General features: G+C 36.0%; 1 protein-coding gene across 1 annotated transcript in view; it reads left to right on the top strand.

The window, feature by feature from the left end:
• Positions 1-12,812, top strand: part of LOC139135988 (mitochondrial import inner membrane translocase subunit Tim17-A-like) — a 35,670-nt gene that overhangs the window by 19,740 nt on the left and 3,118 nt on the right. Inside the window, exons 2-6 of the mRNA XM_070703811.1 lie at positions 1,554-1,653; positions 2,498-2,561; positions 3,278-3,406; positions 12,460-12,495; positions 12,644-12,718. Of these exons, the coding sequence (XP_070559912.1) occupies positions 1,554-1,653; positions 2,498-2,561; positions 3,278-3,406; positions 12,460-12,495; positions 12,644-12,718 (404 nt within the window). The remainder of the gene's footprint in view (positions 1-1,553; positions 1,654-2,497; positions 2,562-3,277; positions 3,407-12,459; positions 12,496-12,643; positions 12,719-12,812) is intronic.

The raw sequence follows: 12,812 nt of genomic DNA, 5'->3' as shown, positions 1-12,812 counted from the left end.
GAACGAGAGTTTTCATTTCAAGAGGCTCAACAGGAGTACAATTGACAATTACGCAAGCAACAGAAATCTACAGCTCGCAGAGCAATGCCCGCTGCAGCAAGAAGCATATGTTCCGTGGTCAACATGAACGTCCATGTCAAGAGAACTGGGTATATGGCGCGCTACACTCGGCTGTTGAGAATCCAACTCCACTACGAAGTTTTCCCCATTGGGGGATGCATACGAGAATTCCGACTCGCACAGGTATCAAGTCAAGCGAAGTACCTTTCATAGGTCTTCTTGCTATGTGGGGGTTATCTCATTTGAAAGGGGATTCAGACCTACCCGGCAATCAGGAGGTACAACAACGAAGTTTCCGTGGCACTAGGCAAACATTAGCTAGCTGTTGGATCACTGCCATGACCGTGCACAGGATCTCTCGATACGTCCCTATGTGTAGCCGTGCAATTTTCCTGCCAAATGCCGCGAAAACCCGCTCGTTTTGTCTATTGTTTCCTGTCATTTGACTACATTGTATTTCTTGCCATGTATTACTAGAAGAAGTTAGAAATGGTGATCAACAGTGGGTCGTGGGCCAAGGTGTCTCGGGGCCGGTAGGTTGTGGGACCGGATTCTCTTATATCCGTGTACGTCAACGTGGTGACTGTCTCCGTTATCGAAGCAACAGCACCTCCCATGCCCTGCTCTGGCTTGCCGATCATGCTCTTGAGTGTAATTTTTGTGTTAGGCGTTGTGCTTGTTGCTAGTCTACATATATATACAATGTTGATCATTTTAGTGATGTATTTTTACTGTACTGTACATAGCATTGTGTACAACCAGCGTGACTGCCCGCAATCAAACCCATTTGTTCACTGTGACTGCATGCAGTAAACTCAGTGACATAATGTGCCGAGTTTAGTGTTTCAATGTTTGTAGCATTTAATACATGAGTTTATAAATAGAAATACACCACTGAAGTTCGTTTCCGATTTTAATATTTTACTATTGCATGATGTTGAGTCTTACAAAGGCGTTAACAAAGTGGGGGACCATTCCCATCTCACTCAGATTGAAGTTGAGAAGACTAATGTTTACAAAAATTCATGTTTATCAACAAAAAAATCGCACACGCGCAGCGCGACGACCACTGCGCTTTAAGCAGCATGCTGACTGTGTCCACTAATATTACTCTTTCCAATTGTTTGTTTACAGTGCTCAGAAATTGCCTGAATGTAGAGGTTTCATTTTGAAATAAGAAAATTACAGTTACCAGTAGTTGCTTTGAACTTGAATATGTGATATTGTGCGTTGTCATTAGCAGAATGCAGACCCATTAAACAAAATTCAACTTGATAGGAAAGAGGATTAAACATAATACGCAGTAGTCAGTCAAACATGCAGTGCAATATGCAGGCACTGCAAGTGCAGTGACGCACGGACTTTCTGCAATAATGAACAGTGCCAGGAGCAAAGTTGGTAATCTTTGTGTAGTTCTTAAAATCTGTGGGAATCAGATCTCCTGTGTCTTTGACTCGTGCTTACTAGGTAGCATTGTCATTTTTGCATTTCAGTCCATGGAGAATAGTTGACGACTGTGGGGGTGCATTTTCCATGGGAGCCATTGGTGGGGCAGTTGTACATGCATTTCTTGGAGCCCGTAATGCACCAGCAGTAAGTCATACTTACTTACATACTTACTTACTAAAATTGAAATAGACAAACTTTCATAGCATTATCAGCTTAAAGACCAAGTAAGTCAATCATTGGATTGGAAAATGATATTCTCTTCATAATGGCAAAGAAATAGTTTAGGTGGTGTTGCATTTGCTTTTTTATAGCAATATTTCTCATCAAAGATGACAGGAAAATTTCCTGAAAATACATGTATATATTTTAAAAAAGCAGAGGATTTGAAATTTAGTATGGTAGCTATAGTTTATATGTACTTGAAATTGAAGAAAGTATTATATTGAGGGTAAGTTATGTCAACTTTGGTATTAATGATGAACATTTCAGTGAACACCTTGACACTTTAGGAAATTTACCATCTTATTTGAATCTATAGTTTACATAGAAAATAATGGCGATTGCATTTTACAATAAGGGTATTTTGATTATTTTCTTGCCAAACAAAAATGCTATTTTGTCGTACAATATTTCAAAAAGTATTACTGAAAATGGAATGAATTTACTTTTTAATGGTGGTGCATGGTGCCATGTGCAATGCCCTATGACATCTTTGTATAAAGTGTATTTTGAAGTCATCATTTTGCCAGATACAGTAGAGTAAGATGTAAGCAAAATCATAACAAACAATTTTAATATGAACAAGTAATGTAGTGTCATAGTAAAATAATTCAGTCAAGGATTAAACCTGTGGAAAGTGGAAAGTCTTGAATGATAGGATCAACAGGATGCAATGAGTGATAGTTTCTCATCTTCATCTCAAATAAAACAATTGCATGGTATAGAGAGTCAAAAGTATGATCCAAATATTGATGTTTCTCTTCCTCAGGGCTTCAGGCATCGGATGATAGGAAGTTTTTTAACGATCAAACACAAAGCACCGATTGTTGGTGGTAAGTTCAACAAAATAAAGCATCACATGTGAAAAAAAAAAGCCGACAACGCTCTTGTAATATCGAACACATGATCCATTACAGCATCAATCATATCATACTGTACAGTCCTACTTTTAGTGAACTTTGAAGTCTTTATATCAGTACGATGTCACAAAGGCCTTATTCATACAGGACTCCAGTATGACATATCATATTGTAGCCTAGTCAATACCAGTGCAATTTGTGATGTCATCTCCCCAGATTATTACTGATAGTGTATCCAATTCTCCAGCATTGTGGCCCCAGATGTTTTCTACATCTACAAATTCTCTGGCTTTCCCTAAACTATAGAAATCCAGCAATAATTCCACTGTCGTGGCCCATAAAGGACTCAAGTCAATAATGTAAACCATGATGTACTCGGCTTGCTCTGTACATTACTGTTGTGTAAAGTTTACTGTCCTCCATTATTGGCCGGGAGGGGGAACATTATTGCTTAATCAAAGGAATCAGGGATACAATTTTCAAATGATTAACATGTCAGAAGGGTTTGCAATGCTTTCATACTGGCATTTCCCTCTGTAAAAAGCCCTTGTAGAAACATTTTGCTCAAAGCAAAGGCGGTTCGTTCATACTGTAACAAGCAACATATCAGACAAACGTTCCCTTTTATCACGCCTTGGTGTATGAGAACAGGTGCATGCTCTTACCAATTATTTTTATGTGTTTTCCAGGGAATTTTGCAGTTTGGGGTGGGCTTTTTTCAACATTTGACTGCTGTCTCGTTAAAATAAGACAAAAAGAAGATCCTTGGAATTCAATAACAAGTGGAGCAGCCACTGGTGCTGTGTTAGCTGCAAGAAGTAAGTTCACTTGATATTCATTGATACAAATATATATATATATATATATATATATATATATATATATATATATATAATATAACAAAAAATTACTTCAAGTACAAAGTAATGATTACTTTTTTTTTTACTTATTTTTTCATTACTTTGTACTTGAAGTAATTTTGTGTTATTAGTTGTTATAACGCTATATATATATATATATATATATATATATATATATATATATATATATACACAGTGTTCTCCAGAAATAAAAAAATTGAGTGGGTGGCTAGTTTGCATAATCATTTGCATAATATTTACATAATCATTTGAATAATATTTACATATAGTTTGTGTTCACCAAAAATTGACAAAACAGGGTACTCATGGAGCAGAGCCCTCCATTGATTTTTTCGAAATTTAGTACATCCTCACTAAGTTGCATAAGCTCCTACCCTTGTTTTTACTCAAATAAAGAAAGGTTAGGAGAGTAAAATATACCGTTACAGTTGGTAAAACTGCTCAGATCAAAGAAACTATTAAACGATGTAAAACAATGAGACATCCAAGTTCCCGTGACAGCATCGCTAGGAAAATACTACACTTTTCAGTACGTTTATCAGGGTTCTCTGACTTTGCGCATCCCTGGTACCAAAATAGAAGAGTCCCACTCTGATGTCGTATCCGCCATTGTTTACAGTATATTTTCATTCACGCACGCGATCTGGGATTTTATTCTCTTCACTGTGCATTTTCATTTGTTTACAGCAATTAACGCTCCATCTGTTAAGAGTTTTTACCGCTGACTATAACAATTTTCATTGCTATGTTGCTGTTTTCACAAGATACTGACCGTTTGATCTTGGAAAGTTGAGTTGCTTTTACGTGCAGTCAACGAATGCCGGTGCAGTGACAGACAGTTCCCTATAGTATAAGCTATGCTACGCTGTTGATCGGCAGCTTACATGATGTCTTCGTTCCACGTTTACTTTTTATTTCAAGATGTGAGTCAAACAGAAATTTCACCAAATTGCCACTTCTCTATCTAGGGAATGTGTAATCAGTTTGATTTCAAAATATTTCGTCAATTAAGAGCGGAAATCGACGCTGACTTTTGCTGTCTTTTGACTATGGTTGTATATCAATTTTTATGTCCTTTACAATTTCTTTGGATGGGTTGGTGGAGTCAAGGGGTTGAACGATAGCGTCGCGGGCCGCGACACTGTTTTGGGCTGGGGAGAACCCTGAATTTGAGGGTGTTAAAAGAATGTAAGTACTTTCTTGGGGGGAAATTCGGCAAAATCAATCAAGATAACACTTAGATCTTGATGCGACCACACAGTTTATTGTGTGAATGGGTTGACAAGTCGGTCGAGCTTCTCTCACGGTCTTTCTTCCGCTATGATTGTCGTGACATATCTTGACAAGGTACTAAAATGACAAATTCACACATACAACAACAGCAAAATGTGCCTTATTGATTTAAATTAACACTTTATTGAAATTAAATACAGAAACAAAGAAAAGCAAGGCATAAAAACATTGCCGTAAACCAAACCCGCCACCCGAGAACAAAGGCTGACGGTGGGTTTCAAAAGCATGGGCGGCCGAAAATTAAACTGGGCTGCGTAGATTTTATCTGGGCGGCCGTGAAATTAAAGTGGGCGCACCGCCCATTTAAAAGGCGCCATGAAGAACACTGTATATATATATATATATATATATATATATATATTATATATATATATATATATATATATATATATATATATATATATATATATATATATATATATATATATATATATATATATATATATATATATATATATATATATATATATATATATATATAATATATATATATATATACGTACATGTCGACGCCGTGAACAAGAAGCGAGGGCTGACGGTCTGGCTGACTCACTACAATCTCATGATCATAACACTTTTTGGAAGAAGGTTCGTTCGATAAATAGTCAAAGTTTACCTTTATCTTCTAATGTGCACGGCTTTTCAGGTCAACAAAATATAGCGAATATGTGGAAAGATCACTTCAGTTCGTTACTTTCATCTGTGACGAACAATAATTATGAGAAATTTGTGACGTCGTGGTTAAAAGATCCTGACACCATAAGGGAAAGTCCAAATATTTTATCATCTGATATAGCTGAAGCGATTGTAAAGCTCCCTCTTGGAAAATCTATCGGCCATGATCATCTGTCTGCCGAACACTTCAAATATGCTAATGAACGTCTGCATGTAATGCTAGCTCTGTCTTTTACTGCAATGTTAAATCATGGCTTTCTTCCTGAAAATCCAATGAGAACTATACTTGTTCCCTAGTCAAAGACAAAACTCGTGATATGTCCAGCAAAGATAATTATAGACCAATCGCCATTGCCACAGAGACTTGTAAGATCTTGGAATTAATTATTTTAAAGCGTTGTAAGGATAGTCTGAATACCACAGATTTTCAGTTTGGTTTGAAACAGAAACATTCTACTGATTTTTGTATTTATGCCATGAAAGAAATAATCTCCTACTACAGTCATCTCAACAGTCCAGTATTTGTATGTTTTCTAGACGCGACCAAAGCATTTGATCGTGTCAATCATTGGGTTTTATTTAAAAAACTCATAGATAGAAATATGCCGTGGTACTTAATTCGTATCATAATGGTCTGGTACCGCACACAGTTATTTTGTGTTAAGTGGGGAGATTGTTTTTCTTCGTTTTTTTCAGTGATAAACGGCGTCCGTCAAGGTAGTATTCTGTCTCCATACCTGTTTAATGTATACATGGATGAGCTTAGTGCTCGTTTAGAAAATTGTAGAAAAGGCTGTATCATTGGTGGACTTATCATCAATCACCTAATGTATGCAGATGACATTGCGTTGATGTGTCCTTCTCTAAGTGGTTTGCGTAATTTAATGCTAATCTGGTGAAACATACGGCTTGAACATGATATAGTTTTTCACCCAAATAAGTCAGAATGTATGTACTTTTTACCACGTAAATTTGGTTTGACTACAACATGGTCCCTCCAATTTATTTAGGGGGTAAGATTTTAAACGTTGTCTCCGAACATAAATATCTCGGTTATGTTTTTTCTGACACAATGGCAGATGATGCAGATATCAAGAGGCAAGTGCGTAGATTCTATGGTCAAGCTAATTCATTGATTCGTAAATTCTCAAATTGCAATAACCATGTAAAAGTTTCTCTATTTCGTTCTTATTGCACTAATATGTATTGCTCCCATTTATGGTGGTTATACACTAAGAAAAACATGAATAACCTCAGAGTGGCATATAATAATGCTTTTCGCATTCTCTTAAGTTTACCACGTGACTGCAGTGCAAATAGAATGTTTGTATCAAACAACATTCCATCTTCTGATGCTCTCAGACGCAAACTATCGTATAATTTCTTCATCAGACTGCACAATAGTAAGAATTGTGTTCTGAACCACATTGTGAAGTCTCATGCATTCGTCGTCTCAAAATATAATGAATAGAAAGTCGATGTATACTGTGTAATCGGGAGTACCCGCTTGGTTCCTTTTAATTAATCCTTTTTAACTTTTAAAACAGTCATGTTTCGTGGGTTTTTTTATCGTCCGTTTTTCTCGCTGCTTTTCTAGTCTGGCTGCTTTATTTGTTGTCTATAATGTGTATCTATATTCACACTTGCCTGTGTTCTTTTAATTACTATTTTTTATACCATAGTAAGATATGTATTTTTGATATGGGATGTATAGATTCCTGAACTAAATAAATAATAATAAAATAAATAATAAATATATACCAAAACTTGTTTGTATCTTCTCAGAGGGGTATATATATATATATATATATATATATATATATATATATATATATATATATATATATATATATATATATATATATATATATATATATATATATATATATATATCAAAACTTGTTTGTATCTTCTCAGAGGGGTAAAGTGCTCGATGCAGGGATGCAGAGCAATATTACAATACCATACTCATCCGAGTATAAGCCCCTGCTCGTGTATAAGCCCCCCTACTGATTTTAGAGGATTTTAGAAAATGCATTACATCCGTGTATAAGCCCCTACCCTAGTGTAACTCAAATACAGAAAGGTTAGGAGAGTATATTTGGTCAATTAACTTGGTAAAATTACTTTAGATAATAAAGAAACTATTAAAAGATGTTAAAACAATGGGAAACTGGAGTTCCCTTGACAATATCGTCAGGAAAATGACACGTTTTTCCAGTACTATCTTGATTCTTTGACCCTGCTCACCCCCGTCGCCTAAATAGAATAATCTTACTCACGTCGCCATTGTTTATTTTCATTCACGGCCACGATGTTTTCATGCTTGAAACATGCAGTTTCTTTTGTTGGAAGCAATTATCCTTTCAATTGTGAAGACTTTTCCTGGTGACTATTACAATTTTCACTGCTATGTTGTTGTTTTCACAAGATTTAGACAGTTTGATATTGGAATATTGAGTTGCCTTTCTGTGTGGGCAATGCATGCCTGTTCACATTACTGTTGATCAGCAGCATACATGACGTCTTTGTTTCAAGTTTGGGGTTTTTTCGACGCTGAAATTTCACCAAAATGTCACTTCTGTATTCAGAGATTGTACAATCAATTTCTTTGGATGTGTAAGTCGATTTTGAAAGCGATAGAAAGATCAGGTGGTGTTGAAAAAAATCGTGCATAAAATTAGCATTAATCAAGCATCCATGCCAGATAACATGGGGTTGCTCGAGTATAAGCCCCTCCCCTAGTTTTACCGCTGTTTAGTGTTGCCGAACCGGGGGCTTATACTCAGACGAGTACGGTAAGTATGAGAACACATCAAATATGTTTGGTACCTATTACTCGAGGTTCACGCATACACGCGATCGTCAGATAGGTAGATTTTATTAAAATAAAATAAAATCTACCTATCTGACGATCGCGTGCAGTGATCTCCCCAGGATTTTCTGATAGAGTGGCGGCTAATTTGCATAACAATAAATGTAATTGTTATGGTAATGAGTTTCTATTGTTTACCAAAAATTATAGAGTGGCGGCCACCACTCTATAATAGCTCTGGGGAGAACACTGGCGTGTATGCATGAAACTAGAGTAATAGGTACCAAACATACTTGATGTGTTCTCATATTTATTGTGTATACATATATATATATATATATATATATATATATATATATATATATATATATATATATATATATATATATATATATATATATATATATATATATATATATATATATTTATTTATTTATTTATTTATTTTTACGCTCCCATATATGCATATGTATATATGCAAATGGGAGATATTCGTATAAGGTGGCAAAATGGCGTCTGTGTGTATGTATGTATGTATGTATGTATGTATGTCTGTTAGTCCGTCCACATCAAAAACTCCTAAACCGTAGCACCTACTGTCTTATTAATTGGTGTACAGGTGCACCTAGGGGTGGAGATGTGAATTTGTTCAAATGAACATGTCAGTGCCAAAAATATGCAAATGAGGAAGAAAAAGGAAAAATCCTGCAAATGGCTAAAACTCAGTAAGCATTGGTCAGATTTGGTTGGAACTTGGTATGCAGATTTCTTTAGGTATTCTAAATTATGTGTGCAAAAATTGGGATGAAATTTGCATGTTTGTATTCTTAGGGTATTTTTTCCGTTTTTAGTCAAAAAATCTTGTTCTCTGAAATGGCTTGTCTGATTGCTATGAAACTTAATATTCATGTTTCTCAGAATGACCTCAGTCATGCCTGTACAAATTGTATTGATATTGTCATATTTGTAATTTTGGGGCAATTTTCCCAATTTTTGATAAAAAATTTTTTAATCCAAAAGCTACTGATTTGATAGCTTTGATATTTGGTATACAGGTATCTAAGATTAATCTCAATATAATGTATTGAAGATATGTTGAAACTGGCAATTTTTTTTTTATTTTGGGGCAATTTTTGCCTTTGTTGGTCAAAAAATTTTTCTCCTAAAACTACTGATCTGGTAGCTTTGATATCTAGTGTACAGGTTCCTAGGGTTTATGTTAATTACATATATTTAAAATTAGGATGAAATCTGCGATTTTGTATTTTGGGGGGCAATTTTTCTCATTTTTGGTCAAAAAATTTGTTTCTCAAAATTTACCAGTCTGATTGCTTTGATATTTAGTAAACCGGTTCTTAGGGTTTTTGTTAATAAGATATATTGAAATTAAGTTGAAATCCGGAATTTTGAATGTTTGGGGCAACTTTGCGAAACTGTCAGTTTTACTGGGATATCTTTCATTTTGTATTTTTAAGATTTTTTTGGTAATTTTATACCTACTGGAACTAAGAGTATATAATGTGGTGATTTAGTAAGCATTTGATATAGTTAACTGTATTTAGTGTTGAAATGCGGTAAAAAAATCCTGGCAGATTTTGAAAAAATTCCAAACAAATGCCAATAAAAAATTCAGCCAGAGAAGGTTTGACAAAAAGAAAAGGTGGGAGAGTGGGGAAAAAAGAATGTACAATGGATCGGATAAAAAAGATAATGTACCTCATCGATCTTCCTGACACCATCCCTTATCAAATGGTCCACCCCAATGTATTTTTGTGCACAATTAACCATGCAGTGTATTTTTGTTTAAGATGTCAAGTTAGGTAAGGATTTGAAAGGAATAGTCAAGTTCACCACAGTTTAACTTTATCTCTTGTGTCATCATCCTTGTGTAATTGGTTAAGTTTATAAGTTGTTCCAGATGTGGATGCACCAGCTGTTCTGGAAGAAAACAATGTTTACTTTTCCCTGTAGGGTTTCTGAGTTGATGATTGTATGTTGAAATTTCTCCATGTATCTGGTGTATGGGCAAAGTGTAAACATTGGTTGCATGTTATGTATTTCAGTCTACGTCAAATATTGTAAATGAAAAATCAAGAACAGTTTACTGTGTGCTTGTAAAAGATAACATATTTGTCAATACATAAACTGCCTTGCAGATTGATTGTCTTAAAGATTATCACATAAGTAGGAAAAGGAAAAGAAACTAATCAAATTGCTGTAACATATTCACTCTCAGTGCCTGTATGGGCCTATACTTAACTATTTTATCATTACATTCAGCTGTTTGTTATATCTTTATCACTCTCCATGGGCCAAGGCACACTTGGGGTCAATGTCATCACTCTGTGCCAGTCTATGTATGTCAGTCTGTCTCTATATGTATGTCCATGTTTCATACAATTGTAGACTTGTTTAGATAACTATATGGGAGCGAACAGTGATGTTGTCACTATTTTTTATTAGCTCATATTTGGTTTTATATATAAATACCAAAAAGAGCTTATATGATGAGTCTGAGTGGCGTCTGTGTCTGTATATTTGTGGGTAAGTGCGGATGTATGTCCGTCACACGCAAAGGCTCCCATAGCGCCAAAGCTACCGTCTCAGTATTTGGTGTACAGGTAGATGTAGGGGTTGTGATGTGAATTTGTTCAAATGAACACGTCCGTGTCAAAAATGTGCAAATGAGGTAAGAAAAAGCGAAATTCTGAAACAGGCTTGAAACAGGCCAACTCCACTGACTTGAGTCATTTCCTGTCATTGTTTATGAACTGTTACATATTAACACACCTGCTCAAACCATAGACAGTAGAGGGGAGGAAGACCGTCAGTCCAGGGGAGGAAGACCGTCTATGGTCAAACTAAGGGGGGCTAGCTGCCTTTCTGCTATGCATGTTGCTAAAGTTGATCTCCAGTACCTAAAGTTTCGGACCTTAATTACTTTTGTCATTCTTGTTTTTCTGGTTTAAATATTTCTTGTTGTTTTTCTGGTTGTACTGTGCAGAAATCATTGTCATAACATCAACGTAGAATTTTCCTGCACTGAACAGATAGAAACAATATACACATATTGACTGGCTATGAGGGCAACAGCATACGTCTGTACCCCGAGGGACTGTGAGTCACCCCCAAAAACAGACTGTTTCCCGAGGCCGTAGGCCGAGGGAAACAGTCTGTTTTTGGGGGTGACTCACAGGCCCGAGGGGTTAAAGACGTATGCTGTTGCCCTCATAGGCAGTCAATATGTGTTTTGTAACATACCTCATCCGTAGCGATGCATAAGAACGTACTATACACAAAACTTGTCTTATGTAGGTCTATGATGTAAGATGTTGGAGTGGTTCAGTAAGAAAAAGTTTTTCCTAAAAAGACAGCAATACTTCTGCAAAACGTTCAATTCACCTTTGATTATAGTTTTTGTCCGTATCCAGTCCTTGTTGGAAACCAAAGCATTCTTCTTCAGAAAGTAGGATAAACCAAGAAATTTCTGGATTATCGTTTCGATCGGCCGCAGACGACATCTTTGTTTACATTCCGGTCCGCGTTCGCGTCAAATATCGTTTTTGACGTCAGCGGGCATCATTTTTCAGAACTGATGCCTGGCAGGCAACAGTTCAAACGAATGATGCCTGATGACGTCGTTTACGTGGATCAGCACAAAAAGAACGCATCCCACGTGACTATCAATTGGCGAATTAGAATACAGACTGCGGATGAGGTGTGTTACAACATTTATTGTTGATCTGTGGTACCCATACTGGTATATACCAATTCTGATCAAATTTGAGCGACACCGTCTAATTGCGGTATTTTTTATTTATTTATTTATACACATGCTAATAAACAAGCCCGTACTAGAGACAACATGCAACAGTTGCCTCACCAACCAGCCATGTTGTAAGTTTCTGCACGTGTGTGGTTTCAATATCAATTTCATTGAAGCAGGCCATACAGATCTGTGTTTTCCACCCATTGGTGTATATCTGTCTATGTCGAAACCAATCGCATAAACTTCTGTCAGAGATGTAAACAGTCATAATGTATTCATTCATGTGCAGGGTTCTACACAAGGGCATATTGAGAAATAGGTCACACCTCTGTTTTTAGAGCAATCTATTCATATTTTGATACATTTTTACAACAAAGGAATATGCAAATAATGAAGTGTTTCATGATTCATACTTTCCATGTTTTTCTACTTCATCAGACGGTGCACTGGCAATGGTGGGATCCGCAGCTGTTGGTGAGTGTTGTTTGTATAGTAGCATTATGACGTTGTCATTTCTGTATCTATAGAAACTGAGTTTGAATCAAGTTATGATAGAAATGAAACAAGTAACAACTGCTGTACCAAAAAAAATACCTTTGTCAAATTTTCGTTTTGATTTTAGGTGGGATTCTTCTGGCCATGATTGAAGGTGTTGGTATTTTATTCTCAAGGTGGAGTGCAGGGCAGTACATGCAAGGTATGTCAGATAATATGTCTCAGTGTAAATTGTACTCAGATCTGAAACTAATGGGGCTTAGAATTGTGGCAGTATACCCTAGATATTTAATGTT

Source organism: Ptychodera flava, chromosome 6 (genome assembly GCF_041260155.1).
Source record: "Ptychodera flava strain L36383 chromosome 6, AS_Pfla_20210202, whole genome shotgun sequence".
Lineage (NCBI taxonomy): Eukaryota > Metazoa > Hemichordata > Enteropneusta > Ptychoderidae > Ptychodera > Ptychodera flava.
This window is presented reverse-complemented; position numbering and strand designations above follow the sequence as displayed.